At 40.9% G+C, this 13,231-nt stretch overlaps 2 protein-coding genes across 5 annotated transcripts; one reads left to right on the forward strand and one right to left on the reverse strand.

Moving 5' to 3' along the window:
* Positions 1-211: 211 nt before the first annotated feature.
* LOC120796030 (tripartite motif-containing protein 16-like) lies at positions 212-6,481 on the reverse strand. Of its 2 annotated transcripts, XM_040138321.1 has the most exons (8): positions 6,381-6,481; positions 3,679-4,063; positions 3,418-3,513; positions 3,026-3,259; positions 2,715-2,874; positions 2,472-2,585; positions 1,724-1,860; positions 212-1,245 (listed from the first exon to the last, which is right to left on the reverse strand). In XM_040138321.1, exons 2-8 carry the CDS (start codon positions 3,856-3,858, stop codon positions 862-864), a joined length of 1,305 nt encoding a protein of 434 aa, XP_039994255.1. In that variant the 5' UTR covers positions 3,859-4,063; positions 6,381-6,481; the 3' UTR covers positions 212-861. The 2 variants fall into 2 exon arrangements, with proteins under 2 accessions (XP_039994255.1, XP_039994254.1); XM_040138320.1 differs by lacking the exon at positions 6,381-6,481 and having other exon boundaries at positions 3,679-4,077.
* A 125-nt stretch (positions 6,482-6,606) lies between these two features.
* si:ch211-198a12.6 (uncharacterized protein LOC563253 homolog) lies at positions 6,607-13,130 on the forward strand. Of its 3 annotated transcripts, none has more exons than XM_040138317.1 (2): positions 6,607-6,758; positions 9,583-13,130. In XM_040138317.1, exon 2 carries the CDS (start codon positions 9,706-9,708, stop codon positions 11,359-11,361), a length of 1,656 nt encoding a protein of 551 aa, XP_039994251.1. In that variant the 5' UTR covers positions 6,607-6,758; positions 9,583-9,705; the 3' UTR covers positions 11,362-13,130. The 3 variants fall into 3 exon arrangements, with proteins under 3 accessions (XP_039994251.1, XP_039994252.1, XP_039994253.1); XM_040138318.1 differs by lacking the exon at positions 6,607-6,758 and adding an exon at positions 6,876-7,489; XM_040138319.1 differs by lacking the exon at positions 6,607-6,758 and adding an exon at positions 7,582-8,040.
* Positions 13,131-13,231: the final 101 nt, after the last annotated feature.

The raw sequence follows: 13,231 nt of genomic DNA on the forward strand, positions 1-13,231 counted from the left end.
AAATTGTATACACAATGGTTACAGAAAAAGATAGGCTCTTCTATTGTCTTACAAACAAGAAATGGTCTACCAAATTTATTCAGCCAACAGTGATAGTTTATTTATAATACTTATACTTACTCATAACATAAAATTTCAAAATTGCAGATATAAACAAAATTTTAATTACAGGCTTTTTTAGCCCCCCCCCATGTTGGGGTCCTTGGTATTTAGTTTCACTATTCCCCTAACATGATATGGTGTTATAATATGCAATTGGGAGGGGTATTCCAAGATTTAATGTATTAATGGAGGTAAGGTGGCTAACAGACTGACATCAGTGTGAACAACGACAGCCACTCCAGCTGCAGTAATGCTGAGCCACTGTCCACATGACATGTTTTCAGCAGGATCAGAGATAGCTGTCTTGTGCTAATCCATATTTAAAGTGCCAAAACAAAAAAAAATCTGTAACAACGTGGGGGTTGTAGAAACTGTGATTTAATTTCACAGAAAGCATCTAACATACCAATAATGTAAATATAACATGCTTTAACATAATAGAGAAAAAGATGTGCAACATAAAGAAAATAACATGATAATCAGTTATTGCATATGTTTCCTACTTACAACTGATACATTCTGTTTTAATCTCTTCAGACTAAATTGCCTCAAAACAACAAGCAGTGGTCAACAGAATAAAAACATATCAATTTGGGCTGAACACTCATACAATAGTTCATGTATGAGGAAAAAAAAATATTTTTAGCAAAGGGGAAACTAACAAGAACTAATAAAAACACCCTGTTTCAAATTACACAGCAATATTGGGAATATTGTGTACTCTGAACGCAAATTAGTAGCGCTATAGCTTTAACTCCTCTACAGCCTTATACTGGTACCAAAGCCCCACACACTGAATGCAGGGTAGAGGGGCTCTGTAAATGTAGTCTGAACTCTGTGCAGAAGCTGCATGCCATCAGAGACACTGTAAAATGCAAGCGTTCCCACTGCAAGATCCAGGTAGACGCCAATACGAGATGACACTGGAGCTGGAATGTCTTTGCTCTTATTATTGTGCACAAATGAGAATTTGGAGTCAGAGCAGTACAGACTCCAGGACTTGTCGTTCCAGCCCAGGCTGCAGTCATTCCCATTTCCTTTACGGCGGATTCCCCTGTAGGTAACGGCCACGTCTATCTCTGTTCCCCTCCAGTCCACCTCCCAGTAACAGCGAGTGCCAGTCACGCTCTCTTTGCACAGCACCTGGAGTGGAATGGATGAAATGCGAGATTAAAAGACAAAGTGTTGCTTTATGCAGGGTTTATAACAGCTGTTTAGATAAGAGCTTACATGAGAAATCACTTACTACAAGTGCGAAATTGAAAGTACTTTTATTGTTAAGATAACTTCAAAAACTAATATTAAAAGCCTGATATGGGTAGCAATTCTGAATCAATACATGCAAAGGGAGAGGAGAAAAATAAATCTTAAGAGTGAAAATACATGATGCCATAGACAAATTTTCATGTCTTAAAAGCTCTAACTACCTCAGGACAGTGATTCAAAGAGCAAGTTCCCTGAGGGTAAAGGTTCCTTTGACTCTTAAATCTGTATTCAGAATTAAGTATATTCCTTTCTTGATAATGTGATCATTTTGGCTCTGTAGCATTCACAACAGATCACCTTCCCTCCACCTTTTTTCAGCCACAAAATGACATCCTGGCGGGCACTAAAATCTCACCTGCTGCCAGTGGTCGAATCGGTCTGGGTGGTCAGGGTAGTTCTTAGGCTCGCTCTTCATCGTAGCTGTTCGGTTACCCTCGGAGAGGTGAAGGTTGGGGTGGACGCTGTTGACATCCAGAATCAACTGGCAAGAGTCTAAACAATGCAGGACAAGATGATTATGGATTCTCTTTGTGTTGCTGTTTAGGTTCTGTTTTCCAGTTTAATGTTATCATATGTTTTGGTATTTGTCTCTTTTAAGAATGTCAGCAGTGATCGTGAGCAGTGTCACAGTTTAACAAACTCTTCTTTTGCTTCATCCTGTTGCACATAACTTGCCTCACTAAATATTTGTGAATCTAATATGTTTAGGAATGACAAAGATAGCCCACTAAAAACGTTTGCTTTGTAACTCCCATGCAGGTGGAGTAAAAGCAGGAACACCTGTGTTTGTTTAAGTAATGCTGAACTGTAAGTTTGCTTTATTGCGGGTCACCAAACCTGTTCTTCAAGCAGCATACCTTCCGTAAGACTAGTTTCAGTTGTTTCACCACATGGTGTGATCATCCCTTTGTTAGGGATGGAGATGTTATTTTGAACATGACACCATGGCGAGCACTTTTCAAACCGGGATAGTACAAAATCCACTTGCTGGAATATAAGTGGGGTGTGATATGACCGCCGGTAAAGCCTTGCCAGGTTGGTGTTGAAAGTTTAACAACAGGTTACAGGCAGGCCTCTCTGTAAAAAGTTACCCCACAACTCACATTTCATGAAATCTTCTCTTGTCTTTGGTTCTTCTCTTGTCACCAGTTCTTCCTTCAAAACTGATTCTCTTCTTGTCTTTGTCCCACCTTCTTGTGTGACGTAGACTTCCTTCACTATCAAAAGAGAGATGAAAAACATATGATAAGCTTCATGAAAGCAGCGGCAGACTAAAAAGGCAACCAGTCCTACAGAGTGACACCAATGCTACATGAAATGAAGACGGAAAGACGAGATTTGTCCACCTGCTCCCGAGATTTTGTTCATTTCTGTCTTGCTGACTTCTTCTACTTGTAATTTCAGTGCAGCAATGGCTCTCTTGGTAGCATCAAAGGAGTAATAGGGAGCAACACTGATGTTGTTGAGGTCTTCATATCCTGAGGGTCCTGAAAGAGACTGCCAGCTCTGGTAAAAAATACAAAGATGGAAGATAGAGATGAGAGAGGAGACACATCTAGCAAATAGCCTTAAAATTGCTTATTGTTTTATCAGAACATCATTGGTTGTTGCACCATACGTGGTCCTGTTCGGGGTCCTCAGCATAGGTCAGCCTCACCTGTAGAAAGTGTATGTGATCATCAGTGTGTGAAAGCTTCTCCAGGTCAGTGTGTCTTTTCCTCAGCAGAGTGACCTCCTCCTCCAAGCGGTCTAGCAGTATCTCGGCCCGAGTCACAGTGGTCCTCTCGTGGGAGCGGATCATCTCCTTTACTTCATTGTACTTCCTCTCTATGGAAAGCAGAAGCTCAGTGAAGATCCGCTCGTTCTCCTCCAGGACGGTTTGAGCAGAGTGCTAAAGAGTTATGGAAGAAAGAGCGGGAGAGAGTGTTTTTTTTTTTAAATGTATGGAAAGTGGTTATTTTTCTAACCAGCAAACCTTAATTACTTGTTTTTAGCATTGTGTTTTGTTTACAATAGTGTGACTAGAGTGAGATGATTTTTTTTACTAACTTTAACTGATTCCACAGCATGTCGGAGATCCTGCCACTTTTTAATTCTCTGGTCAATCCTCTGTTGAGATTTGTGCAGCATGGCACCAAGTTGTTTCTGCAGAGGGAATGACATTAAAGTTGCCATCAATAGTGGATGATACCACTGCTGACGAACTGTTTGCTGTGCTCATGTCAGCCTTGTACAATAAATAAACTTTTAAATCACTCATTGAGTACCTTCACCAAAACTGTAGATTGAGAGCTAGTTTTCATCACTCACTTGTTTCTCAGTCCTCTCAGTTCCAGCCGGGACAATGTTGTGGTGTTTGTGTTCATCCATCATGCACAGAACACAAACTGATGTCTGATCAGTACGACAAAAAGCCTCCAGCAGCTTGTCATGCTGTGCACAGATCTTCTCTCTCATCTGACCTGTAGCTTTGACCAGTTTATGCTTCATCAGGGCAGGATAGTCATAGTGAGACTGGAGATGAGTCTCGCAGTAGGATGCCAGGCACACCAAGCAGGACTTCTCAGCCTTCTGCTTCCTTGCTGTGCAGAAGTCACACAGGACTTCCCCGTACTTAGCCTGATCCCTGGACTGGCTACGACTGGTAGAGCGACGAGATTTCTCTAAGCTGCTGTATCTGTCTAAATCCAAAGTGCTATGGTGGGACATTTTTTACCAGGAGTTAAAAAAAAAAAAAGATGTCCAGCAGATATGATAACAAAATTAAAATCCACAGGTGATTCAGCTCTTCAGCAATCTGTAAACCTCTTAATAAAATATGTTGAGATCAACAGCTAGAGAAATGATCGACAAAAAGTGAGGAGGAAAACCAAGAAAACAAGTTCCTGAAGTTAACAGCTTCAGTGAAACTGTGCGACTGACACTGCGTGTGACAGAATGTTAGTTATGTGGTCTACTCTCATCGCAAAACCAGTATTCCAGGTTGGGCATTTAATACTCAGGGAATGGGTGTTACTACAGATGAACTAACTGAAACAAATAGGACTGAGAAAAAGGAGAAGTTTAAACAAACAGAAATGAAAATAGATAGATAGATAGACAGATAGATTACATTTACAATGTAAGACTGCTAGGTATCACAGAAGTACATTTCTGTTGCCAACAACAAATAACTCAAGTTATTTTACATCAGATTAAATTAGCACACTTTCTATCTGGAGGATATGATGAAGTCAGAGAAAATGTGGAAAAAATGTAAAGTGCATGTCTTATTTGAGCAAAGGGATAGCATGGACACTATCTGTAAAACAATGAGAAACCTTCACAGCATTTTTCGCTTATCTACACTGTTAACAAATGGCCTTCAATTTGTTTTGTTTTATTTCAACGTCATATTTGTGTTATATCTTTAGACCTCTGCCCATGATGTGTACAGTATGTGTTGCCCATACCTCCAGAACATCTACCAACACCTGCAAACAGCATCATCTTGTGGGACTAATTCATTACTACACAAAATATATAACCCTCTGAGTAGCCTCTACTCCTCAAATATATAAAATATACTGTATATAAAAGAACTGTGTAGCATCTGGAACTTCATCCAGTTTGATTGGTAATTTATACCAATTTTATATACACATAATAATATTATAACATTGTTCGTCCCTCCAGTAGAGTCTTGAGAATCTATATTAATATACAGTGGAGCTGTTCTGGCGGCTTGTGGTGGCTCAGCACGTTACCAATGTTGATTTTCCTGTTAATTTTTCACCTGGTTGAGTGACATGTTTCCTGGTATATTTGTGAAAATCGCTTTACTCTGTAATATCAATATTTGTAACGTGTTACATTTGAGTTTCCCAGTCTTCGCAATGTTGTGCAAATACGTCCAAATGCACCTCTTTCAGATTCATGCCTTATAGAAATTTTAGCGACACGTATGCATCTCAAGCTAATGTCGCACACTGCCTAATAACAGTAACTTTGCATTCTTCCACAGATTTAGACTGGCTGCCATAGTTTTCAATTTTGGTATTTTGCCCACAGTAGGTCACAGTAATGTTAGGGCAACATTTGTCAATTAGGCCTATGAGGCCCCATCGCTGTGGTAATTTTCATATCCCCTGTGATAAACCACCTTAATTTGTCTCATGCAAGCTCTTCTAAAAGTCAGCTAATGCAACATGAAAATAAAAATCTCAATGCTTTAGGAAAAGGTCAGCAATAATAATAGTAGACAGTGGTAGAAGACATACTCAGAACCTTCACATTTGTAAAAGTCATAATAGCAAAGTGTTAAAGTCATGCATTGAAATGGCAATATTGTGTACAAATGGTATGTTATTGGATTATTATTACTGAAGCATTAATGTATACTACTGCAACATATATGTTTTGTGTGAAATTGCCTGCAAAAATTTGGAAGATCTGCAAAGTAACTAGTATTTGTATCCGCCATTTCAATGCAGTAGAGTCCAGTGGTGGAATGTAACTGAAAACATTTTCTCAAGGGCTATACTCAAGTACAACGGTACTTGCATTTCACTTGTCTATTTCTATTTTAAATTACTTCATATTTCTACTCCACTACATTTCAAAGGCAAGTATTGTACTTTTTAGACAACTACACTATCACTAAAGTGATGTTTATACATGAATGCATCAATAATTAGTCAGTCTGCATAATGAATACTTTTACTTTGGGTCTATTAAGTACATTTTAATGCTTACACTTTTGTGCTTTTACTGAAGTAAAATTTTGATTGCAGGTCTTTTACCTGTAACAGGGTATTTCTACACTGTGGAACTGATGCTTTTACCTAAGTAAAAGATAGATAGTAGAAATATAAACAATAACAAAAAATGGAAATACTCAAGTAAAGTGCAGGTGCATCTACGTTATGCTCAATTACAATACTATAAATGTACTGAGATTACTTCCCACCACTGGTGGCTGTTTTAGTTAAATGCTGTTCGCTAAATACTGCATATGAAAGCCGTGGAAATACCTCAGTGTTTCTTTAAGATCTCCTGCTTGTGTGGCATGAACGACTCCGAGGCTGCAGGGGGTGGTAGGGGTTTCCTTGCCGTATTGAAATGACAAAGATTGCTTTCGCTAAAGTGCGTCGGTAGTCCAACGTTGGCGCCAGATGAGCTGTGGCGCCAGCTACACGCACAGGCGAGAGAGAGAGAGAGAGAGAGAGAGAGAGAGAGAGAGAGAGAGAGAGAGAGAGAGAGAGAGAGAGAGAGAGAGAGGGGAAGACACACACAGCAGTTTGACGAGGCTCACAACAGCTTGCAAAGCCCTTCTCAACCTGGAGTTTGAAGCATTTATACGATTCATTTTTTTCTTCCCTTCATCACTCAGAAAGTAAAAAGACTAAAAGGTGGGTGTGTTCATGTACTGATTTATACATTTAAGTCGGCGTGATCCTAACTCCTAGTGATTATTTTACCGTTTAAATTCAACTTACTCTATCACGAACAGTGGCAGAGTTGAGGCAGAGGGACTCTGTTTAGCTGAATATAAGCTTAGTAATTATTTATTTTGGTAGTCAGTGTATGGGTGGTGTATTTTGCGTCTCCATTCGTGCTAGTAGCGAACTTTGTAATGGAAAAATACAGGCCTTGACTCGCACTGGTTGTAACATTATGTCCTGAAAAACCAGACAGGCACCGCGACATAACGTTACTGACATAAGGAACTATTTCAGCTCTGAATCTCATCCAGGTTATTTTTGTAGAATAGAACCATCCGCCTCTCCCGAATCCACGTCCAGTTTATCTTTGTAGACGAAACCAGACTCAACATGGTCGGATGGGCGGTTTATACAAAGCTTCCGCTCCAGTGTTTTACAATCTACAGGCTGGTACTAAACTGGACAGCAGGCTCTATCCCTGCTAGCAGACTGGATTAGCTGGCTCGTTAGCTTGGCATCATGGCTATTTAGCCAGCACGCTAATATTGTCTCGGCTGGATAGCTGCTAACATCAGCAAGGCCGCCATTGCAGTCGTGTGTGCGGTCTGTCGTTGCTGCCGCAGTGAGGGGGAGCTTTAGCCCGGACTGGAGCCAAGATTCATCGTGCCTTCTCCACCTGCAAATGACTTATTTGCCTGGTAGTTTTCTATTCGGTTAATGTATTTCAACCTGCATATGTTCTGGCATTTGTGCCGTACATGGATTCTTGTGTAAGCAAAAGGCATCCTTTCCCGGGCTTTTCGGTGCAGCATTCATCGCCCTCACAGTTAGCCATCTTTGTTTCAGCTAGCCCACTCCTGGTTGGAATTACGGTGTGGCTCTTAGCTTGCTAACCTACTTACCATTAGCCTTCAATTTCGTCTTTGGTGATAGTGCATCTTAAACGAGGGTTCAAGATTGCCACCATAACTCAACCATATGCATATGTCGCCTAGCTGTGTATGTTTTCGGCTCACTCTGAGATGGCTTCGGAGGTATCTCTAATTCGGTATGTTTTGAAGGGCGGAAGCTAACCAGGCTAACGTTAGCTAGTGGCAGCCATCTTAGGCGAGCATGTAATCTTGGCTAGCTGGAAGTGCTGGTGTGGCACAACAAGATGGCCTGTTAATACTCGAACAAGGAGAATTTCCGCGTCCGTAGTTGTGTCATAAATTGCACCAAAATACTTAGCCCAACCACTCGCTTTAATGTAAGTATTTAGTTGATCTTGAAGTACTGACTATAATTACTTGCGGGTTGCTTTTGCTATGAAGCTAGTTAGCTGGCTAAATCGTGAACACATTAGCAGCTAACACAATGCTGTTTTGTCGTTAACCAGTCCCCCCATCCACCATAGCCAGCTAACTAGCGGCTATGAAGGCTATTTGTAGCTGTTATGGGAGGCTAGCAACCGATAGTTCAGTGTTTAATAACAAAACCTCACTGTCTAAATGCCTCTGCACCTTCCAAGTTGTATTTAATTATAGGGCAAAACTAACTGCGTAGATAAGCGAGTGTCGTAGTTCATCCAAGCTTTGGCTTGAGGATTAAGTTTGAATTGAAAGCTTGATCGAGATGTGGTCCACTTTGATTTTATCAATTGTGTTAGCTAGTGAAGTGAAGCTCGTCTTAAGCGCTAACGAAGCTAGCAAATTCATCACTTAGCTCGATAAGTAGTATTGCAAGTCTGCTGTTGATGAAATATGAGGCGTGCAGTTGTAAGAAACACATTTTATCACACAAGTCCCGCAACTTTAATTGGTATGAATGCATGTCTCACTCAAACTGTTTTGGATCAAATGAATATAGGCAAATGATTATACAGCAGTAAGAATTAGATCATTATATCTAATAGTGAGGGCTTCTCTCTGTCACATTGACCACCTATTGTGTTAAACTAATACAGCATTGTATTGGCTATCCCACCAACCAAGTGCTATCTTATGTTGGCTGAGGTTTTCTCTGTCTGTCCTGGGCAAACAGGGCAGACCCTCCAGGGCAGTAAGCATCAAACTTATGTTGACAAGCATTTTTTAACTATTTCAGTTGATATCTAATCAGATAACGTCCAGTCATTTAAATAGTCTACATAAAGATAAGTCTAATATCAAACTTGTCTTTCAGTGAGGCTAGCCGTTGATTCAATATTAAGTTTGTCGCTTCCCATAATTTTGCCAAGAGTCCTACCTGAGATGTTAACAGTCAAAATGAATTATCTAAATTTTAAATGTACATTTAATCATGCATACAACAATGTGGAATCAAGTAAAAAATATGGTTTGTTATCCTGACAATTAATTTCACCAGGTTGAATTTTATGTCAAAGATTTGCCTTTTTTTTCTTTTTAATTGTCCAACCTTTTCTCTTGCCACCCAAATCTCAACATGTAAAGTTTGCTGGATCATTTTGTATACTATTTGTAACAAATACATGAAAAGCTTGATTCCGCCTGAGGCATCTAATGAAAATGGCAAGACATTTGAACAAAAAAAGATTTGCAAGAATGACTTTGCAAATAGTAGGGCGCTGTACCAGTAAGAGATAACTGGCCTTAGGCCTCCACATCAAATTTTGTTAGATTTGTAGGGGGTCGGGGACAATAGGTTTGCCCTCTAGTCTAGCTCTAAATCATTTTGTTTTTCTGTTTTATCAGTTGAGTTTATCCCAGACAAATTAATTAAACCAATATATGAAACCCCACACAATTTGTAGTTATTTATATTTTGTTCTCTTTATTTTCCTCTTTTGCAGGTCTGCTCACTGACAAGAGCACCAGCACAGCACTAAACAAAACAAAGCTCTATATACCCCGATTCCCCCCTTGAGTCATCATCCGGCAGGAAAACGGAGGTCGTGGGGCTGGAGTGTGTTCTCATGGCCGAGTCAGAGACTGAATGTGATACACCCGGCCTTGACACACTTGGGTCGGAGTGTGTCATAGCCCACAGCCACGTCGACCTTCACTATGGAGCAGAAACGGAGATCATGACAGAAGAAAAGCGCGGATTAGAGCTGGAGATCCATGGCTCAGACTTAAAGATCCAGGGACTGGGGACAGACCTTGGAGCTGTAGCCTGTGTTGATGCAATTGTAGCTGAGACAGACCATGATTACATTAAGGTGGAACATGGTGAGATGCACTGTTTCACAGGAGCAGAAATCAAGACAACAGGAAACGAGGCTCTGCTGGGAGAGGTGCTGCTTAAGACGGAGAGCGAACATGTGGTCAAAGTAGAGTCTGACCATGGTGGGGAGTTGACAGTGGAGTCTGAGAATGGTGTAATTATACATGAAGCCCATGGCTTGCAGTGCAACGAGTGTGGGGAGATTTTTGGCAGCATAGCTGATCTTCACCAACACTTTGAGATCCATAAAGACCTCAACCCTTACATCTGTGTCCACTGTGGTGAGAGCTTCGCTGTGGAGGCCAGCCTCAAACAGCACATGAAGATTCACATGAAAGAAAAGCCTTATGTTCCCCCTGGAGTTGAAATTATGGGCAAAGATGTTATTGATGCCTTCAGCCTCAAGTCTCATCAAATGATTCATTTGCCAGACAAGCCCCACAGATGCTCAGAGTGTGGTAAGAGCTTTGCCGCTGCCATCACCCTGAGAGAACACATGAAGATGCATTCAGAGGACAAGCCCTACAAGTGCACCCAGTGTAGGAAGAGCTTTGTCCGCAGAAGGCATCTGAAAAAGCACCAGGAGGTCCATGCACGTGAGAAGCCATATACTTGCGGCCAGTGTGGCAAAGGCTTTGCTACGACTTCCAACCTGAAGCAACACCAGAAAACCCACGCTGCAGTTGTGCTTGGAGACAAACCCCACCGCTGCACACAGTGTGGAAAGTGTTTTGCAGCAGCTGCCACGCTGAGAGAGCACCAGAGGATCCACTCAGGTGAGAAGCCGTACAAATGCAACATGTGCAGGAAGAGTTTTGTCCGCAAACGCCATCTGAAGAAGCACCAGCAAGTCCATGCGGGAGGGAAGCCCTACACCTGCAGACATTGCAACAAAGGCTTCAATCACTCCTCTTCTCTCTCTCGCCACCATAAGACCCACCTGCAGAATCCAGTGTTTTCTCCACCTCAGCCTGGAAAACCCATGTCATACGGCACTCCCCCAAAGCAGAGGGTGCACCAGCAGGGGGACAAGCCCTACATGTGCCACCACTGTGATAAGGGCTTCAATCATTCCTCTTCCCTGTCCCGGCACCAAAGAGTCCACTCAGAGGGGAAGAGTTACACCTGCGCTCACTGTGGCAAAAGATTCAATCACTCATCCTCCCTTGCAAGACATCAGAGAGTTCACTTGGAAAACAAACAGCAACCGCAGCAACAGCAACCACCGCAGCCGCAACCGCAGCAGTACAGCACGATCCCCACAGGGAAGGGATTCCCTAACAACACCTTCCCAAAACAGCGTATCCTGTCCGTTGAAAAACCGTACAGGTGCTCTCAGTGTGGAAAAGGCTTTAACCATTCATCTTCCCTCTCCAGACATCATAGGATCCATGTAGATCAGTGAGCACGCTTTCTGACCCTCAAATGCTGTCCCATGCAAGCGCACACACCCCCCCTCTCCCCCGTTTCTGTTCTACCAATGGTCCCATCATTGATATTGCCTCACCACAGGAAACATCAGGCCAACATCTATAGACAAAAGTGGTCAGGTCAGCACATTGTGGAGCAGTTGAGAATCAATGGACAGTAACACAAAAGTCTTCAAAAAGAAATGGCTTGGCCTGAAGGACCAAGTAACCTATAATTCAGAGCTGAACCCAGGACTTTGTGTTCAATTTGAAGAGGGTATAATAATAGATTGGGAAGGAGCCTCTATTCTTGTTTGTGATTGTGCTTCACTTGCTCCAGGACCTCTTTTGAACACTTTTAAAGAAAAAAAACGTGATTTGAAGATCTACACGATATAATTGTCACCTGGGGAAAATATACTTCGCCCTCTGGTTGGTCTTTTTGATAGACGAATTCAGTTTATGTCCCTTCAGGTGGGCACACGTGCTTCTCAGCTGCAACTTTATTCAAAGCTACCAACACAATTGGTGAACAAGAACTGTTGTCTCGATTTAAATAGTTTTCTTTTTCACCCACATAACCCATGTGAAGCAAACATCAAAAATCCAATGTAAATACGTACTGATTTTCTTTTATATATATGTATAGGTGACTAGTGTGCTGTTCCATAAGATGACATTTTTGATAGTAAGATCCACTTTGTCTCCACTTTTTTTTTCTTCCCTCCTTTTATGACTTTAATTTGTTTTAAGTGTTGGAGATAAACATGTTGCAGGTGTTCTCATGCAGCTTGTTCTTGAATTTGGGCTCCATCAGACACGAGCCATCTTGTATATTTATGAGGTTGTTTTCTTGTATGTCTACTATTGGTTAGCACTGCTGCATAGATTGTACAGAGAGCAATACTGGCTGACACCCTGATTCTATTATGACATGCAATTTAGCCATAAGAAAATGCATAATAGAAATAAAAACCTACTGGGTAGCATATGACATGACCTGTGTCCTAATTATTTACTGTGCAGTTTCCTCTGTACCCCAGCACCAAATGTACATGAAATGCAACATCACACTTTATTCCTTTGGAGACTAATTCAGTGATCTGTGTATAGAATATAGGTAACACTCACATTGATCTGCAGACTGTCACAATTTGATCTAAAAAAAGGTTGTGTATACTAAAAGACTACATGAAAATCTCACTTTTACAAGATTTTTTCGAATTCCAATGGATTGCGCTCTATTTACTGTTCTGTGTAAAATATCTTTTACAAACTGTATTTTTTTAGATATGGCTTGGGTTATATGAAAGGGAATGAGAGATATACAGTTTTTATGGGAGTGAACATTATGGTGAGCAATATTTCTTTTCATTTGGATAACAATTGTGCTTCAAACTGTAGCATAGGTTTCTTCCTTGTGTTAGATAGGTGCCTTATTGCATGCTATGTAGAAATGTATGCTGAGCTGTTATTTGAGAAAAAAAGTTAGGGTTTTCAGGAGTCTTTTGTTCTTATTCATACTAACTTACCCTACATTTTAATTTGATGTCACTATTGCTTTTTTGCTTTCATGTATATTACCATGTGTTTACACTGTTACGACCATATTGTCTTTATCCCCCATATTTTTGTCAGTGGCCTCATTGTAGAGAGAAAAACTGTAAATGATCCATATAAGCTTCTCTTAAGGGCAAATCCTGTAACACCTCTTCCCAATTCCTGAGTGGCACATATATGGATAAATAAAGGTTGTTGACTCTCTTGTGGTGTTCAATCAATGGAGTACCTTTATGAAATCAGAAAAGCATTCAGCCTGAGAGCTAAATAAAAGTCTGATTTGTCATTACTCATCAGGATTGATCC

This window comes from Xiphias gladius, chromosome 11 (assembly GCF_016859285.1).
Source record: "Xiphias gladius isolate SHS-SW01 ecotype Sanya breed wild chromosome 11, ASM1685928v1, whole genome shotgun sequence".
Taxonomy (NCBI): domain Eukaryota; kingdom Metazoa; phylum Chordata; class Actinopteri; order Istiophoriformes; family Xiphiidae; genus Xiphias; species Xiphias gladius.

Bases quoted from the DNA above. Each gene is read 5' to 3' on its own strand.
- LOC120796030 (XM_040138320.1), bottom strand. From the start codon at position 4,077: ATGTCCCACCATAGCACTTTGGATTTAGACAGATACAGCAGCTTAGAG. The intron at 3,260-3,417 runs GTTAGTAAAAAA...ATAACTCTTTAG, and splicing joins ATGCTGTGGAATCAGTTAAA to CACTCTGCTCAAACCGTCCT. The intron at 2,586-2,714 runs GTGGACAAATCT...CTCTTTTGATAG, and splicing joins GAACAAAATCTCGGGAGCAG to TGAAGGAAGTCTACGTCACA.
- si:ch211-198a12.6 (XM_040138317.1), top strand. From the start codon at position 9,706: ATGGCCGAGTCAGAGACTGAATGTGATACACCCGGCCTTGACACACTT.